The 19,663-nt window shown below is 42.3% G+C and overlaps 1 protein-coding gene across 1 annotated transcript in view; it reads right to left on the bottom strand.

The window, feature by feature from the left end:
- Positions 1–1,068: 1,068 nt before the first annotated feature.
- The window catches only part of LOC124145154 (LWamide neuropeptides-like), a 133,052-nt gene continuing 114,457 nt past the window's right edge, over positions 1,069–19,663 (bottom strand). The window contains exons 2-4 of the mRNA XM_046514844.2: positions 19,088–19,247; positions 3,894–3,972; positions 1,069–2,608 (exon numbers count right to left, since the gene is read on the bottom strand). Coding sequence (XP_046370800.1) covers positions 1,582–2,608; positions 3,894–3,970 — 1,104 coding nt within the window. The 5' untranslated portion in view covers positions 3,971–3,972; positions 19,088–19,247 and the 3' untranslated portion in view covers positions 1,069–1,581. The remainder of the gene's footprint in view (positions 2,609–3,893; positions 3,973–19,087; positions 19,248–19,663) is intronic.

Raw genomic sequence — 19,663 nt, 5'->3', positions numbered from 1 at the left:
ACCATAAAAGATTCTGAAAGCTTAACTGAGGCCTTTAATTCCGCCATCTTGGTCAAACCACTTTTAAGCAAGAATCGTATGGCGCTAACCTAAGTCATTGTAGCAAAAGCAAGTTCGATTGTACCTCATAAATTGACATGAAAGAAGAAAGTCAATGAAAAGTAAGGCCAAAGACTCTGCAAGAGATCATTTTTGTAATTTCGATCGACGTTGCTCTACTGCCTGCGTGAAAACTGCCTTTCCGAAACTGTCCAAAACTATTTAAAACGTGGAATCATTATATTGCTGTTTCATTCAGCCTATATACCGTTTGTCCAAGAATAAACAATCCACCTGAATTCAGTTCAATCCAGCTCAAAGCAAAATAGACACGATAGGTTATTAATCTTGGAAATGACGCCATTGGTCAATATTTCATAGTATATGGTCATGTTGCACATGGAATGAACGCCCATTCTACGTTCTAATTTGGGAGGGTTCAGGGTAGCCTAGTGGGTTAAGCGTTCTCCTGTCACAGCGAAGGCCCGGGTCCGATTCCCAATACGGGCTCAGTGCGTAAAGCCCATTCCTGGCTTTCCCGCTGTGATATTGCTGGAATGTACATAACTGGGTTGAAACCCAGCTCACTCACTCTCTAAGTTTCAGGAGTGGGGTGGGGCACGGGTGCCCCAGTCGTCTAAGGCGCCGCGATTCTCTGTGCATAGTTGCGTCCCTTCGGCCAGAAACCTATGATTGTGGGTACGAATCACGGTTCGCCCCGATTATGCATCTAGGTGTGTCGGCACCATACCCGTGCTCGTGGGTTTCACCGAAGTGGTAAAGGTCCGAGACCTGCATCACTTCGGGCTTTCCTCCCACATTAAGCTGACACGCCGTGATATAACTTAAATACTCTCTAAAAGTGGCGTTAAACCCAACTCACTCACTCAAAGTTTCAGAAGAAACTTTTTTCTCTGCTTGCGAGTGTACAGTCATTTTGCAAAGTAACCTAGGTAAAGCGAATATTCAGTACCGAGAACGGGTCATAAAAGATAAACAAGTATCCATGAGCATTAGACAACAACGTCATAGAATTCATATATTTTAATAACACGGATCACATATTTGCTCAACATATCGACCCAGCGCATGAGCTATCAAAGTTAAAGGCGCGCATAAAGTCCAATGGTGCATGAGCTGGGCTGTTGTTTTTTTTTAAAGACAAGTTCGCAGTATAACTTTAATGAAACACTCTAAATAAGTATTATCTTGTTCGGTTAGTATGTTCCGTTGTACGGAGGAGTAGCAGGTGAAAAACAAAAGAACAATACCCTGCTTGTTACTCAACTTTACATAAATAAATAATATGTTCTGATTTACTTTAAAAAAATGCGAAATGTTGACCCCTCGCATCGGAATAATGCTAACAGAATAATAGTAACATCATATGTAATATATATGTTTGAAGTATGATACTGCAATTCACAACATGTATGAGCGAATTCACAATGGCACAAAAGTCTGTCAAAATCAGTCCAAAATATAGCATTTACTCTGTGTGTCCTAATTTTTCACAACCTGTTGTAGAACTTGTTTCACCGATCATTCTATGTCTCGCTTCCCAATCAAGCCACTTGCTAACTGATCAAATGGCCGTTTCTCGAAATCATCTGAGGTCCTTTTGCCTATCAATCCGCTCGCAAGTCGGTCAAAGGGTCTCTTTCCGATCAGGCCAGATGCTAAGGGATCGAACGGTCGTTTTCCAATGAGACCACTAGCAAGTCGATCAAAGGGTCGTTTTCCGATGAGGCCACTAGCAAGTCGATCAAAGGGTCGTTTTCCAATCAGGCCACTAGCAAGTCGATCAAAGGGTCGTTTTCCAATCAGGCCACTAGCAAGTCGATCAAAGGGTCGTTTTCCAATCAGGCCACTAGCAAGTCGATCAAAGGGTCGTTTTCCGATCAGGCCACTAGCAAGACGATCAAAGGGTCGTTTCCCAATAAGCCCACTGGCTAAGGGATCAAAGGGTGACCTCTTCCCAATAAGACCATTTGCAAGAGGGTCGAAGGGTCGTTTCCCGATTAGTCCACTGGCAAGAGGGTCGAACGGGGCTCTCTTTCCAATAAGCCCACTGGCTAAGGGATCAAAGGGTGACCTCTTCCCAATAAGTCCACTTGCAAGAGGGTCGAAGGGTCGTTTCCCGATTAGTCCACTAGCAAGGGGGTCGAACGGGGCTCTCTTCCCAATAAGTCCACTTGCAAGAGGGTCGAAGGGTCGTTTCCCGATTAGTCCACTAGCAAGGGGGTCGAAGGGGGCTCTCTTTCCTATAAGGCCACTTGCAAGAGGGTCGAAGGGTCGTTTCCCGATTAGTCCACTAGCAAGGGGGTCGAAGGGGGCTCTCTTTCCTATAAGGCCACTTGCTAGAGGATCGAATGGGCGTTTGAAGGTATGGTACTCAAACAGTCTGTACGGAGTGTAGCCACGTTTCCCGATGAGTCCACTGGCCAATTCATCAAAAGGTCTTTTAGCATAGTCTTCCTCTGCACTTCGTTTGTGCACATCATTGCCTTTTTCAAAAGCATCCGTTACTTCATCAGCTACGTCATCTGCGGCAGACGCTGTGCATATGCTGAAGAAAAGGAACGATGTTCTTGTGAATATAATAATGTATACATTTATGTTCCTGGAATGTCGATATAAAATGCTCACCATTTACATGTAATGAAGTGCATTATGGCAACAGGTTTGATTAAAAAGCTTCTTAAAATAAAAACAACAAAAACAAACTATTGCCATAAAATATATAACTTTCTGTCATATCTGCGGTGTTAAACACCAAACGCATAGCATGCGTCAAACATGAAACCTGCGCGGACGCAAACTTTAGATAGATTATTTCTAGTTGGTAGGGGGAGGTCCGTTGGGCTGGTGGTTATAGCGTTCCGGGTTCCACTCCACACATGCGTTAAACCCACTGTTGGTGTTGGATATTGCTTGAACACTGCTAAGAGCGTCGTAAAATTCAACTCACTCACGTGGTTTTATCAACACAAGGATAGGAAAAAGTAAACTGAGTGAGTTAGCGCGAATACATGGTGTCATCACTGATTTTCAGTGACTTTCATATAATTGTCATCGCATTTTTAACTTGCACGCCCACTGAATTATCGTCTTGGCGGATAATCGAGGCTTGTTATTCTCCGTCATTGACGTTTTATATTTAATACCACTTTAGCATTGACCCGTGAAGATCCGGGGTGGAATAGGTCTTTAGCACCCCATGCTTGCCGTAAGAGGCGAATAACGAGATTGGGTGGTCAGGCTCGCTGACTTGGTTGAAGCATGTCCTCGATCCAAATTGCGTGGATCGATGCTCATGATATCAATCACTGGATTGTCTGGTCCCGACTCGATTATTTACCGACCGCCGTCATGTAGCTGGAGTATTGCTGAATGCGGCGTTAACCAACCAACCAACCAACCAACCAATGGGTCATATCTCTCTAACAAATTCGCTACCCTCCCTTACGTTTTGAGTCTGATTCGATGCTAATAAAATCCGTCCAATAAAATATGAAAAAATGGGCCAGAGCATCCATTGAAAGTTACTGATAAGACAGGTGGCGCCACTTCCCATACGAATTGTCCCAGGGCAATTATCCTAATAGAATTGAAATTAATTTAGTATTAACTCAATAATCAAGGATGCCGATGGTATTCACTGCCACTCCGGCGTCGTCATAACCAGTGGTGTTAGAACTATTGCTTCCAGTACTGGTCCGTCATAAAACAGGTAACATATACATTACAACGAACCACACTGTATGGCAGCATATTGTTTAGTGAGTTCGTGTTTAGAATTAAAAATGATAAGAAATGTTCCTATGGTTACGATGATACATGCGATATATTACCTGATTGGAATGGCCACAGAACAGACAAGGCAGCAGAAGAACTTCCATAGCATTTTGTTCCCAGCGTCGGATACCATACCTGCAATATTATGGTAAGCGTGTTTAAATATGTCAATCATTAATCCTTATAAAACACAACTATCAGATTGGCTTGTCGCCTTCTGGTAAAATCCGATTTGTTTGTTTGTTTGTTGTTTAACGCCGCACTCAGCAATATTCCAGCTATATGACGGCGGTCGGTAAATAATCGCGTCTGGACCAGACAATCCAGTGAATGACATCATGAACATCGATCCACGCAATTGGGATCGTTGACATGCATCAACCAAGTCAGCGAGCCTGACCACCCGATCCCGTTAGTCGCCTCTTACGACAAGCATAGTCGCTTTTTACGACAAGCATAGGTTGCTGAAAATCCGTAACAAGTCGATCGGTATGTACGGACACCATGACGTCATATTATGTTATATGATGTCATGTGCTTGTCACGTCATAATTGATCATGTTCCATGTTGAGTTACAAGTCCACGGGCAGATCTGATATTTCACCGAACGCAAGTCTCTGAAAGTTGTTCATACTTAATACAAGCAAATTCAACTCGTAAAATGACGCACACCCGCACATCATTAGTAACGGTACATCTACATTTTTATCACGTATACAGCCTAATAGCTCTATATCTCGACAATGTTGAAACGTCGCCATATTTTGTCAGTACATCATCTCAGACTTGAACCGCGACCAGCAAGGTTCAGTGAGTGAGGATGGTTCCACGACACTTTAAGCAATATTCCAGCAATATCTCTCGGGGACACGAGAAATGGGCTTCACAGATTGGGCTTAGAGGTTAAATCGTTCGCCCGTCACGCCGACGACACGGGTTCGAATCCCAACGTGGATACAATGCGTAGAGGTCATTTCTGTTGTCCCCGTTGCGATATTGCTTGATGAAAATATAAATCATGATACATGGTAGTACTACTAAGATAATATAACGACGTATTTTGTAATATCAGACCAGATGGCAATACCGTCGCTAACCTTCAAGCGCCTCACAGGCAGCTTGGGCCGTATTTTCATTCCCCAGGAAGCTGAGAATGAAACATCGATTACACACTGATCCATTTACCGGGGTATTATAATAATCATCCTCATTATCACCATCAGCATCATCGACCGCCTCCGTGGTCTAGTGGTAGAGTGTCCGCACGGAGATCGGGGGGTTCGATACCCAGGCGCGTCACACCATATGACGTTAAAAGGTGGTACTTGTTGTTACCCTGCCAGTCATTAAGGGGCTTAAACAAGGACTGTTCGGCTTACCCCATCATCATCAACATCATCATCATCATCATCATCATCATCATCATCATCATCATTTCGCTTTATGTTTTTGTCAACTTTTTAGTAAAAGGACTAGGTTTTAGGCGGGGCTCGTTCATTCTACTATTGAACAAATTCGAGTCAGTTGTACATTTATTTTACATAAACATCGTTCATTCAATTCCTGGAGTGGGTGCCATGGGTATTAGCTTCAGGCACAATGTCATGCGGTTCTCACAACACCAGAGGTTCACAGCGTTCTGTGTCCAATTGTCTGTTGTTAAACCTGCCAGGATTAGATGCCATTTATTTGAAGTATTAATTAAGGCAATCCCTGAGGATCGAGTGCTGTAACAGTTCATTAGCAAATATCAGAATTATTGACCGTACTTGTCTAACCCGTGTTGCCGGAAATCGAAGGATTTTAATTGGAACATTATTTTGGGATATTCAAGACGTTAAGAACCGAAGCAATGCAGATCTACAATTGGGTGCTTTCACATCAACCAAATCAAAAGCATTTTTTATGACATCGGATATGACCCCGCCATGACCCCCCAAGACGGTCATTATTAACACATCAAACGGAAAGGAATGTAGTGTCAAGTGAGTGAGTATTGTTTTACGCCGCCTTTAGCAGTATTCCAGGTATGGCATGATAGGGCGTCCTTATATACTAGGATATGTTCAAAATATATTGGCAGAAGGTGCAGTTAAGTCATTTGCAGTCTAAGTATTCACCGTTCACATGCATAGTCACCTTTTACGGCAAACATGGGTTGCTGTAGAATAGGTCTTCAGCAACCCATATTTGCCGTAAAAGCCGACTGTACTTAAGGCGTTAGTAAAAGGCGACTAACGGGATCGGGTGGTCAGGCTCGCTGACTTGGTTGATTCATGCCATTGATCCCAATTGCGTGGATCGATGCTCATGATATCAATCACTGGATTGGCACCAATGAATCCACTTCATCAGTGTTACGTGCTGCACCAAATGATTGAATTATGAATCATGACATAATTACCAAATCGACATTGACTTTGTTTACCAGATAGCTTCGTGGCAATCTGCGCGACAGGAAATAGGAAATCTGATCAATCGAAAGTAGACATGCATGTTGAATTATTTTGAAAGTAATGTTTATTTTACATTACGAACGAGCGCAAGAAAAGGAAGATATTTCTGTACAGTGCGCATACCTGCTGATTTTCACGGAAATCGATACTGCCAAGAAGTTCCTTCCCCTTACACGCATAGGCAACGCGTGATGTAACAGGTGTGCACCCAGTTCGTCACTCGTGAAACCCGTCCGCGTCGCAGGACGTTACATAACGAGTTCCTAGCAGCTGTGAGGGGGCACGGGTGGCCCAGTCGTCTAAGGCGCCTCGATTCGCTTTGCAGAGTTGCGTCCCTTGGGCACGCCAGAAACCTCTGATTGTGGGTTCGAAACCCGGTTTCTAGGTTTGTCAGCACCATACCCGTGCTCGTGGGTTTCACCGAAGTGGTAAACGTCTGAGACCTGCATCACTTCGGGCTTTCCCCCCACATTAATCTGACACGCCTTGATATAACTGGAATACTGTTAAAAGCGGCGTTAAACCCGACTCACTCACTCACCCACGTAGCAGCTATGAGATTCCTTTTCTCCTTGTGATAGATAACAATAAGGAAAACACGTCACCAATCTACAGTGTTATTGTTATTTGCACGTTTGAGTACATTAATCGTGACAAACGTACCAGTGCTTAGTCATAAAAACAAACGGGGAAAACAACTGTGCGTCATGTAAAGTTCAATAAAAGAATACAATTTTCTTAAATAAAATTATGAATCTTTCAGTACATATTCATCAAGACTTTAAGGTCGATATTCACCATTTGCGGTGCACAATGTAGATGCTTGAGTGTGTGTTTTCAAATATGAACAGAACACAACGATTGCTTAGCTATCGGGTGCTCCTAAAAACAAATACTTTACTTGAACGTCTTGTTGAAATTCAACAATTCAATTCTCTTAGCCGAGGGCAACACTCGGGGAACACTACAGCAGGGTAACACTCTTGACTCGCCAACATTAACCCCAAACGATGCGCCCACGTTTGCAGGCCACGCGTCAGGCGTCCGGAACGTTTAAGTTCAAGTGCAATGGTATGGGGGTGGCATCAAAACTCATGGGAGAACACAACTCATCATTTGTAATGGCAATTTGGCTGGCGTATCCTACCGGGACGACATCTTTCGAAATCATGTTCTACCCTTTGCGCAAATGCAGGGATGTAACGACAAGTTGCCTCGGGATCATTCCCGCCAACATGTTGCACGTGTTGCAATAGCCTTTTTGGGGCAACATAACATTGCTGTTCTGCCACAGCCGGCTGCTTCGCCAGATCTTTCCCCATAGAACATGTCTAGGATGAAATGGTGCGACGCCTACGACAGGACCAGAACCAGCAAGCCGAGTTCGGACAATCTTTTGTTGCCATTTGAAACAACATCCCTAGGCTGTTCTCAATCATCTGGTGTCTTTAAAACGCCGCCGCTGCCCTGCCTGTGTCATCGCAGACGATGGTCACACCCGATATTGACTTTGTTAATCGAGTCGATAACCCCCTCTCTTTTAGAGCCTGTCTCTCTGTCTCCTGTTACCAGGTATGTTGTGATAAAACATTGATCGTACAAGCCAGTGAGTATGGTCTCAGGCCGCAATAGTCCAGCAATGTCACAGCAGGTCATACATGTGTGACTCGCACGAAAGAAAGCATGTGTCAATGACTCTCTCCGCAAAGCCATACACAGCAACTTTAAGCAACAAATACAAACACAGTCACACACATACACACACTCATACTCACACACATATGTACTTCTCAAATTGACATTGACATCCCCATGCACAATCATTCCTACTGCTACGTGCACTGAACATGAATGTAAATAAATAACCAGAAAATAGCTTTAATAATGGCTGCACAATTGCTGATGCGGCGTTAAGCAATATTTACACTCACTCTTATAAACTAACAGGTTCCTCTCGAGAGTAGTATTCTTTTAGGTTTCCCGGCTTTTCAATTTTCTAAATATTTGTGAATTTACTAGAGCGCAGTGTTAATGGATTGTTTGCTCCACGCACTATTATAAGCCTGAACGTTCTGAAATGCACGTATTCACGATGTCATAAGTCTTGCAAGACAAAGTCTGTTTCATCTTTCCATGTAATCCAGTGTTGCTTTAAGTCTTCTCATGGGATACTTATCTACAGATAATACTGATTAAAGCAATGACACCTTTAACAACACGGACAAGATTGAGAAACGAACCAAGGAATAAAAACAACAACTTGCGAATTGCCGCGACTTCGACGACTTGGCCACACATCAAACCGCACCAGCACTCGGAAAAAAGCAAAGCCTTTTGTGACAAAGGTATTTTCGGTCACTTGGATATGTCAAATGTAATGGATGGGGAAACCTTCAAATCTTGTCTTTAAACTTATTACTCATGATCAGACGCATCCTGGTGACACATCTGGTGAGACATCTAGATCGACTCATCCTGGTGACACATCTGAGAAACCGACAGCAACCAGCATCACGAACAGCTGCAAACATCGAGTTGCGAGTTGCATCGTCGCCACACGACAGAACTGAGCAAAATGTCCATCTACGGAGCCAGAGTAGTTTCAAGATTGATCAATACTGCCAAAATTGGCTGACACTAAGTGGGACAAACAACTTAACTCATAAGTAACGGTAAATCATAGGTAACGGTAAATCATAAGTAGCGGTAAATCATAAGTAACGGTAAATCATAAGTAGCGGTAAATAATAAGTAACGGTAAATCATAAGTAACGGTAAATCATAAGTAGCGGTAAATCATAAGTAACGGTAAATCATAAGTAACGGCAAACCCTCCATTTGTATTACGTGTACAACCTAACAGATCCATATCTCAACAGTGTTGGAACGTCGCCATAATTTGTCATTACTTGTACCGACACCAGGAAGGTTCAGTGAGTGAGTATGGTTTTACGCCGCTTTCAGCACCATTCCGGCGGGGTACACCCGAAAAAGGCTTCACACATTGCACCCATGTGCCCATGTGGTCGCAGTCCATGAAGCATGGAGTTAGTGGCGGCGCGCTTATGTTTGCCCAATACTTACTCTTTTCATCGCCAACAACGTCTGCAGCACGCCCAACAGCATCCATATTATAGGCGAAACCAGCGTCAATCGTCACGGATGAATCAAGATTTCACATGTCATACGTGACTGTGTGGAGACGTTGCAACGAGCGTTATGCTGACTGCTGTGTTCTATAAACCAACCGTTGGGGAGGAGAGAGTGTCATGGTGTGGGGAAGCTTTAGTCGTCATCAAAGGTCTCCTCTACATGTCTTCGTGTCAACGTGTGACTACTGTAGCAGTGGTCTACATGGATAACGTTCTTTGAGGTTATGTTACACCTCAATTCATGGCTCATCCACAACTCTAATACCCTGTTCACATGCGCCTCTATACATATGTGTATATGTGCATGCGTGTGTAGAAATACATCGGTGGGTATACTTGTCATGTGATCGCGTTTACTCATGTGTGTATATTTACACCAGGAGCAAATTTGCATCATGTCTGGAGCAGGTGCAAATGTAAATGTAAATTTGCACTGTGTGTATATGTTGCAATGTAAACGTTTATGTCAACGTAAGAGGATGATCTAATTAATATCTGTTCTATTGTCAACACCAAACAAGATGTCAACAGTTGCCAACTGTTATGCGTATATACAGAGTTGAGCGGACGGAGTTTACTTTGGGTTTTAAGGATTCAAAACTTTGTGTACAAATTAGATCAAACACATGTTGCTTCACGAGAAAAGTTTCGGTGAAGTAACCGTCTTTTCATTCAACTTTGATTGGAAAACAACCTGTTTTGTGTTGAAAGTTGTGAACAAACTAACGAATATGTGTGCCTTACGCAGTTTACATACTTTATTTACACACCTAAGATGCGTTTCATGTGGACGCCTAGTAAATTTACATATGTGTATGTATAGTTACACTTGTGTAACATTGCTTATGTTAGTAAAAGTTGTACATGTGAACGGGCTACAAGTCATACAGGACAACGCTCGTCCCCACACAACCGTGGCTTCAATGGAGTTTCTGTACAGAACGTCACCAACGTCAAACAATGGCCTTCTCCGTCACCCAACATGGCACCAAAGGAACATGACTGGGGTGAGATGGGACGTCGACAGACAACCAGAAGGCAGCCAGCAATTGGAAGCAGCGCTCGTGCAGGAATGGAACCGCCTTCCTCGGGCTTTCTCCCAAACACTCATCAATTCAGGTTCCGCGGCACCGCTTGTATAGCTGCTCCTGAAGGCCATACCAAGGGTTTGATGGACTTATTCAGGCTGCAAGAAACTTGTCATTTTGACACTCAAGGGATACTTTGCTGAGCATGAAGATTTCCAGTGAACATTCATATTGTAATCAACACATGCCTCAAAGTTGTTAACAACTGTTTGCCCTGTCGGAAAAACGAATTAAAATGTATGGATCTGTTTATGTGTTATGTTTTCAAGAACGCCATGGAAACTTGCGTTTCTTTTGTTGTTCAGCATATGTTGATTACTGCTGAAGGCGGCGTTAAACAACACACAAACTATCACAAAAATTTCCTAAATGTTCCCCTTACTAGCTGGAGGTCTTTTGGAGGTGGGTGAATGTGCGGGTGGGTGTGTTGGGGATAGGGTGTGTGAGTGAGTGTAGTTAAACGCCGCTTTGAACAGTATACCAGTTATATCAAGGCGTGTCGGCTTGATGTAGGAGGGAAGCCCGAAGTGACGCAGATCTTAAACATATATGGTGCAAACAAAGCTAGTAACAAAATCAGAGGAAATAGGGGATTCGAACAAACGATCACAGGTTTCCGACACGCCTGAAGAACGCAACCCTGCATAACGAATTGTGGCGCTCTACAGGGCTGAGAACAACGGTACAGGCTCCAATACTGGTCGGAGGCGCTGAATCTGGGTACACTCAAATATAAGTTCCCCATTGTTTGAGTATTTGTTGTTTAACGCCGCACTCGGCAAAATGTCAGCTAAGTGACGGCGGCCTGGGTGAAACAATCCACTGACTGACATGACCATCAATCTACTCAATTGGGATACGATGTCAGCGAATCTGATCCCCCCGAACCTTTATCACCTCTTACGACATTCATCGGCTGGGTCTTCATGATCACGTGGCACTTTCCTTTAAGACAGGGTGTTGGTTTAAGACCACCAACTATCATTGGCAGGTAGCCCATAGCAAATCAGTTCCTTTACCAAATAGCCTGACTTGCCTAACGCTACTTAAATTGTACTGGCCAGTGACATTTTGATCAATTTCCACGTACACCGCTCTGGAAACCATATACCTCACCTTCATGGTAACAAACACGTTGCCGACGTCTGTAAATTCTGCAATTGAAACTCTTTACAGCGTCTAAACATAAACAAAGTGTACCATTGAGAACCAACGTCCTAACAAGAAAAGAAATTGTTCCACAGTTCGGTATTCCTTCACAAAGAAACTGTGAAACCGTGTTAAATTATGAATATGGCGGCGAGGCCATGACGTTGAAGGCTCTCGGGGAATACGGTTGTATGTACTGTCGGCTACGGGTAGGTAGCCATGCAGAGGGAGCGCCAAAACAGTTTACCCCCGTCACACTCCTACAACCTACTAGTATTTTATTTTAGCAAAAGAATGTAACACGAAACAAAAGTTGATATCCTTCCAATACTTTTTTCTGCTCGGGATCTTTTGTTGGTATAGATTGCTGGTGACAATATTGCTAGTTCAGCCAATCGATGGTTTGTTCGGTTATCGGTTTGTTGGGCTGGTAGCAAAGAACAGATGATTAACTGTAATTAAGGGTAATCTGTAAGTGATTAATCTATCCCGTGCTGACTAGGTTAGACTATTCATTAACATGAATGCGCAGTACACTGATCACTGGTTGTTTGGGAACATCAAACTCACTTTATTGTCAAAAGCTTGAAATCAATAAAGACTGATTTTCGTCCCCAATCTTGACCATCGCCACTTGCATGTGTAACCATTGATCGGGTAATTTGTGCAATCATTGATTGACCAGGAGTTCTGACACTAAGGACGAATATATATTAATTAAGAGTGTTATTAGTTTTACATTCAGTAACACCCCGTTCAGCCAGAAACCTTTTCTTTCAGACATTAATTAAGTTTCAATTGTCTAGTGGGTCAGTGGTCTAGTGGGTCAGTGGTCTAGTGGATCAGTGGGCTATTGGATCAGTGGTCTAGTTGATTAGTGGTCTAATGAATCGGTGTTCTAGTGGATCGGTGGTCTAGTGGATCAGTGGTCTAAAGGATCAGTGTTCTAGAGGATTAGGGGGCTAGTGGATCAGTGGGCTAGTGTATCAGTGGCGAAGTGGTCCAGAGGATCAGTGATCAAGTGGATCAGTGGTCAAGTGGATCAGTGGTATAGTGGATCAGTGGTCTGGTTGATCAGTGGTCTATAGGATCAGTGGTCTAGAGGATCAGTGGGCTAGTGGATCTGTGGGCTAGTGGATCAGTGGTCTAGTGATCAGTGATCAGTGGTAGAACGTTTCTTGAAATATAACAGTAATACAACGTAGAACGTATCTTGAAATATAACAGTAATACAACGTAGAACGTATCTTGAAATATAACCGTAATACAATGTAGAACGTATCTTGAAATATAACCGTAATACAACGTAGAACGTATCTTGAAATATAACCGTAATACAACGTAGAACGTATCTTGAAATATAACAGTAATACAACGTAGAACGTATCTTGAAATATAACCGTAATACAACGTAGAACGTATCTTGAAATATAACCGGTCTGCAAAATAATCATCACGGTAATGTTAAACCGTTACGTTACAACGACACTGTAATCGACACATATTAAGAAAGATTCACAAAGCATTCAAGAAATATATTTGACTACGGGCAGGTACAATTGCTAATCTAAATTGCGTTACTCGTGTGTCGAGGAGACAATATAGTTTCTAAATATCAATGTATCGGTGTAAAAGCGTGTAACGCTCATTGTTATAGTCCATACCATTGTGTGGCTCGACTTTGGCGAAACTATTAACTGATTGGTTTGCCTTGACGGAATCAATTTGGTTTAATTTGAGAGATGAAGCTTTAATGAATAAATCTTACCCGTCGTATAACGGGAGTGTATATGTTCTTCGAATCACGGTAGTCAAGCCAATACATGACGTCATCATGACATCATTTAATTCAGTAGTAGCTCCTTCAGTGTATACATTGGAATAGAGTTCAATGGAAACTTAACGAAACCGTGTCAATGAACATGTTTGTTTAATATTGGGCTTTTAGTGCCGTAACAGTTGTTACAGTCAAAACCATTGACTGGCGGTATTGATAAAAGACGACAAGGAAGCTAAGTGATTAAATCCCAGTTTGATTTTGAAAATTAAAAAAAAATGTTTTGTCGACCATTCCAACATAGCGTGACACCTACTTGGTGTGGGGAAACTTGTCTTCCACATTTCCGTAACACAAACTGATTTTACAACAGACTGCTAAATAAACTGACGAAAATTAGGAACGAGTTTGTAGACAGAAGGCGTTTCGCGCGAAATGGAAAAATTCAATTCCGTTGTACAAATTACATGGAGGGAGCGTGTCGCCGTGCATGTGGATGTCGTCACTGATTCAGGTCGAGACGACAAATACACGTTCACACCTGCCGCTCCTAAGGTTGTAAATGACCCCGGGAGCGCAACCCGGTGCACGTGGATGTCATGCTCCGCGTGTATTCGTCATAAATTCACGGCGAGACGACAAATACACGTTCACACCTGCCGCTCCTGAGGTTGTAAATGACCCCGGGAGCGCAACCCGGTGCACGTGGATGTCATGCTCCACGTGTATTCGTCAAAAATTCACGGCGAGGCGACAAATACACGCCCACACCTGCCGCTCCTGACGTTGTAAAGGACCAAGGTGTAGCGTGAGGCGGTCCACCTGGATGTCATGCTCCACGTGTATTCGTCATAAATTCACGGCAAACAAACACACAAAACAAACAAAACGAAACGTCAGCCGCCAGAGAATAACAAATCTCGATTCTTCTCGGAAAAAGACTCCATTGAGCGAAAATGTCAAAACAGCGATGAAAGCAGAACAGATAACCGAAACGCCCGTATCCCCTCTAAAAATAATAAATAATTAAAATAACTGAGCAATGCATACATATATAACTTTTGGAGGGTGATACGTGCGGAAGTCTTCACCAGTACGTATACCAGGATCAAATATTCAAGAAAACACGAAAAAGCTCAGCGCCATCGATTTGTGTCTTGAGACAGGGTTCCCACCCTGATTCACTGTCGCGTTGATTGAATACAGGAAGTCCAGAGAGAGTTCTTCCAATACAACTGGGAACACACGGGTGATTTAACATTCAAAGGATGTCGTTGCTTCCTGGTAAGTCTGTGCATGTGTCGTGGCTAAATGACTACACAAGTCTAACACTAAGGAGACTTCAACTACATAATTTTTTTATTTAGTGATTTTAGTGTACGCTGGGGACCACTTGTACGCCCGTAATTAATATGAAAAAAGTAGTTTAATATGTATATTGGGTACAGTGACATAAACGTAGGTAATCGACCATTTTCCATTTAGTTTGTTTATATTTCACAAAACGTCTGTGAAGAAAGGGTATATGCAGAGTAATGTCCCTTTGGAGCATCACAATCCTATGATCCTTGATTCGGATGGAACTGGTACTCGCACCCACGAGCATTGGTTTCAGACACGTAAGGGGATGTAACTCTGTACTGTTAATTGCTCCGGTTCAGGCGAATGGGCCACACTGTGGTTTGAGCGAGTGTATCTTTGTACTGGAGCGTCGCAGTCTTCCCTTTTGGAGACCGCCTCCGTGGTCTTGTGGTACAGCGTCCGCCCGGACAGCGGAAGGTCCGGGGTTCGATCCCCAGCCGTGTCGAACCAAAAGACGTTTAAAGAGGTACTTGTTGTTACCCTGTCTGGCGCTCGGCATTAAGGGGCTAACACAAGGACTGGTCGGCTCGGAGTCAGTATACTGTCGCTGAGTGAGGTATTCATGTTAAACTGCGGCATGGTATCTGAGTTGGCTAGCACTATAAATCGGCATCATTCCGGACTAGTACAAGCAGCCACACACACGGGCACGCACGTCGCAATATATGTGCAATAATCTTGGACGCCACGTTAAACCCCCTTTCACCTCACCTCCTGTTGGACATATAAAACATCCTTTCGTTTCATTCCAGTGTCCATAAAATTGCTGGATGGTTTATTAGTCCGTAAGACCATAAGTCAATAAGTAAAACGTCCATAAATGCGTAAGTCCGTTAATCCATGTCTCTAAGACCCTCAGTCCAAACTATAGTTTCCAAGTTCCTTAGTCCATAAGTCCATAAATCATCAAATCCGATTGTCCATAAACCCGTTCGTCTCATAGTTCAAGTCTTTCTTTGTAACCCATTGTTTTTATTATATCCTGAGACGCTGGGTAAACATACTGATGATATCCATTGAACACCATGTTTGAGCTAATAACGGATATTCTTGACATCGAGACCACATCATCAACGCTGAATAGATAAGCCTAATTCAACATTATGAATGACAGAAGGCTCGTGTAGCACTTTGATATTTTAATTACACTTTACGCAACGTGATTATTAGTATAAATGTTAGGGCCCACCTGGTTACTTCTGACAACACTTCTCCAAATACAACGCAACGCGGTAACATTAAATGTGATTTAGCAGATTAACTGGAAAGGCTGTCGGAGGGGACAGACGGCTGGCGCGGAGTGTTCTGAGATCTAGTTTTGTTATCGGGTGGTGTTTAGTGCTCTCGAGAAGCGTGTAACTGTTGGCGCCTTATCAGAAGCTAATAATAACAGGATAGGACATCAATTTAGCCTGTCCAAACAACCACTGACCAAACTAAAAGCTCTAGCTCTTTATAAAGAGGTCACAGGGTGACACTGAAAGAAGATTATTATTTTCTGCCAAGGATGTTTATGGAGAACTGTGAGCTATAACAGGGGACAAAAGCTATATTTGTATCATGAATGATTGTAAGTCTTTGGCGGAAATACAAGCGGAGAAAATAGAGATGTTGTTGTACGCCGCAGCGATGCATCAGCCGTATCATGGAAGCGTGTGATTAGCCTTGCCTGGGCTAGAGTGAGTGAGTGAGCGGAGTTTCATGCCGCTTTGAACAGTATTTCAGTTATATCACGGCGTGTCAGTTTGATGTGGGAGGAAAGCTTGAAGTGATGCAGGTCTTAGTCGTTTACCACTTTGGTGAATCCACGAGAGGCGTTGGAGTAGCCTTGTGGTTAACGCGTTCGCTCGCCTCGCCGTTACAAGGTAAAGCCCATTTGTGGTGTCCCCCGCCGTGATATTGCTAGAATATTGCTAAAAGCCGCGTAAAACCATACTCACTCACTCACTCAATAGACGTCCATAAACTAATAGGTTTTATGGCAAACCGGGTTTCGGTCTTGACTAGCAAACACCTTAACGCCCAGTCTACCTCGTTATCTACACTGTGAGTGAGTGAGTGAGTTGGGTTTAACGCCGCTTTGAACAGTATTCCAGTTATATCACGGCGTGTCAGCTTAATGTGGGAGTAAAGCCCGAACTGATGCAGGTCTTAGACGTTTACCACTCCGGTGAAACCCTAGAGCACGGGTATGGTGCTGACAAACCTAGAAACATAATTGGGGCAAACCGGGATTCGAACCCACAATCATAGGTTTCTGGCGTGTCCAAGGGACGCAACTCTGCACAGCGAATCGCGGCGCCTTAGACGACTGGGCCACCCGTCCCCTCCCCCCCTACAATGTGAATTGACGAAAGAGTACCAAGAGAAGCCTTTTCAACTGCTGCATCTATTACATAAAAGGTACTATGTACACATCAGCAAAACGAATAATATACACTGACGATGCAAAAACATTTTGCAATTTAAAGTTTGCATATTTCATAAGCATTAAGAATAGATAATTTACATGATTGTTATTTCTAGCCCAATAATATGTGAAAAAGGTTAATGGGTGCAGTGTGTGAAAGCCTTTTCCGGTAGATTCAATCAATTTGCAAATGAGTTATTAGCTTATACATGTACGATGACATTGACGGGATTCATGCTCATTACATAGTCGGAATCGTACCATCGACTCTGTTAAAGCGCGAATTTCTTATGAAAGGGTCCTGTCGTTTTTATGTAATTGGAAAATGAGTGTAAGTAAATAGCTTGGATATAGCATCATTTGACCAAGGCAGGGGATATCGCAGGAGAAAGATGAAACGTGACAATACTGTTTTTGTGAAAGTTCATTACAATTATTAAAACTGCTTACGGCGATATTTGAAATCAGCTGATACAAAGATATGGCCTCCTTTTCAATTAATGAAAAAACGCAATTGAAATAAATCATTGCAAGGAAACAGAAATGCCATCTTATTGATCAGTCATCTAAAAAAACACAAACGATCAAGTTCTTCCCAGTATCTGTAATGAGATTAAGTACTTAAGTATTCATGAAGATTTTAATATGTACTCTTAAAGAATCAAATTAAAGATCTTAATTCCATATTTTTCAAGCTTGTTTTTTTCACAGGATGTATGATTGAAGATCTGATAATGACTTCCAGTACTGTGTGAAAGACGAGAATGAATCCATTAAAACATAATTCAAACACGATATTCAAGTAGAATGCATGGTGGTGCAATATGAATTATATTACTTTAGAGATTGAATGCACTTTGGCATTGATTCTTTAATTTGAATTGATATAGGGAGAAAATTGTAAGTTTGTTTTAAGTTACAGAACAGGCACCTTTTTCTCATGTCATTTAAAACAGATTTTGAGAACATATGTTGCCAAGAAGGAAAAATAAACATGGTCAATATTACCAAATGCAAATATACATGATTTACTGATTAAGTCCATGAACTGACTGAATATAGGATTATGCCCGAACATAATACAGAGCCAAGTGTTCATGTTGGTGTGAGACGTTAATCGATATTTCTTCTTGGCAGTAGAATGGTAATGATTATGAAGATGATAATATGAGGTGAGATATATGACAATATATGGTATATTATTATGATGATGATGATACTTTGTTTCATTTATACTATATCTACTCGTGGTATGTGTTTCGAGTATTCGCTCTCTAATAATCTAAAATGATAATTCCCCAAGGCTGACTATGCATACCAGATCTCATGTAAAAAATATGCATAAATATGTCACGCATATATGTATTCATACATTCCAGAAATAAAAAAAAACGTCTTTGATGTTAAGTGTCATTTTCTGATTGGATAAATAAATAAAAGGGCACATGAGGGGATTTAGTAATTTACATATAAACTTTGATTTTCATATCTGTTATCCCATCGTATATGTCACAATAAATTCACACATTCAAATATTACGATTTAATAATACTGACATAACGAACGAGCTGCCATATATTTTCTAAACGCGAGACGTTGCTCCAATATATAAACAGTTACAATTACGTTTTACAAATTGAAAAATTCTCGTACCGGCGATGTCTGAAGCATCATCACCAAACAAACACGACACTGATATCTTTATAAGGGAGACTCCCTGCAGCCTAAAAGAACGACATCCAAAAGCACTTCCCAACGAAGGAACAAACTCAGTTATAGGTAGTTCCACGGAAAGAAAATCCTGACAATGAAATATGAAGATCAACATCAAAAGAACAAATTCAGTGGTACTCACCAATTTTAACTGCCGACGGACTATGTGTTGTGAAAGATGGCTCTCCGCCCCGTCAATCAAGTCTTTAAAGACCGACCCTGTTCCCTCTGTCGTTTTATAGCGAATGTGGGGGAAGATGTCCCTACCCACTGCCAGAGTATGACGGCTCTTCAACGTCAACCTGAAGTCAGCAATGCCAATCGATCAATACTACCATCGGCCCACCTGAAGATGCTTATTAATATTAAACTATTTATACAAAGGATTGCTTTAATTGTTTTCTGAAGGCTCGTTAATATAGCTGAAAGGTGTTGGTTTTCGTCATCTGCAATATTAACCCATTGGGAAAACTTTCTAATCGAGGCATGACAGTTTCTTCCGGGGGGTCAATTGTGCCAGATGGCACCGTAAACTGGTTCAACTAAGCGGATTAGGAGTGCGAAAGGCACTGAGTTCGTGTCACCAGGGAAAGGTGTTTTGTTGTGATGTATCGTGTTTACCTCATTGCCAGACTTCTAGCATAGTGTCCACACACTCTCATACCGTCCACTCACTTCAAACATTCGTATACGTCAGCTATTGCGTGAAGAAATGACG

The sequence above is a fragment of the Haliotis rufescens genome, unplaced genomic scaffold, assembly GCF_023055435.1.
Source record: "Haliotis rufescens isolate VD_foot unplaced genomic scaffold, xgHalRufe1.0.p SCAF_9, whole genome shotgun sequence".
NCBI lineage: Eukaryota > Metazoa > Mollusca > Gastropoda > Lepetellida > Haliotidae > Haliotis > Haliotis rufescens.
This window is presented reverse-complemented; position numbering and strand designations above follow the sequence as displayed.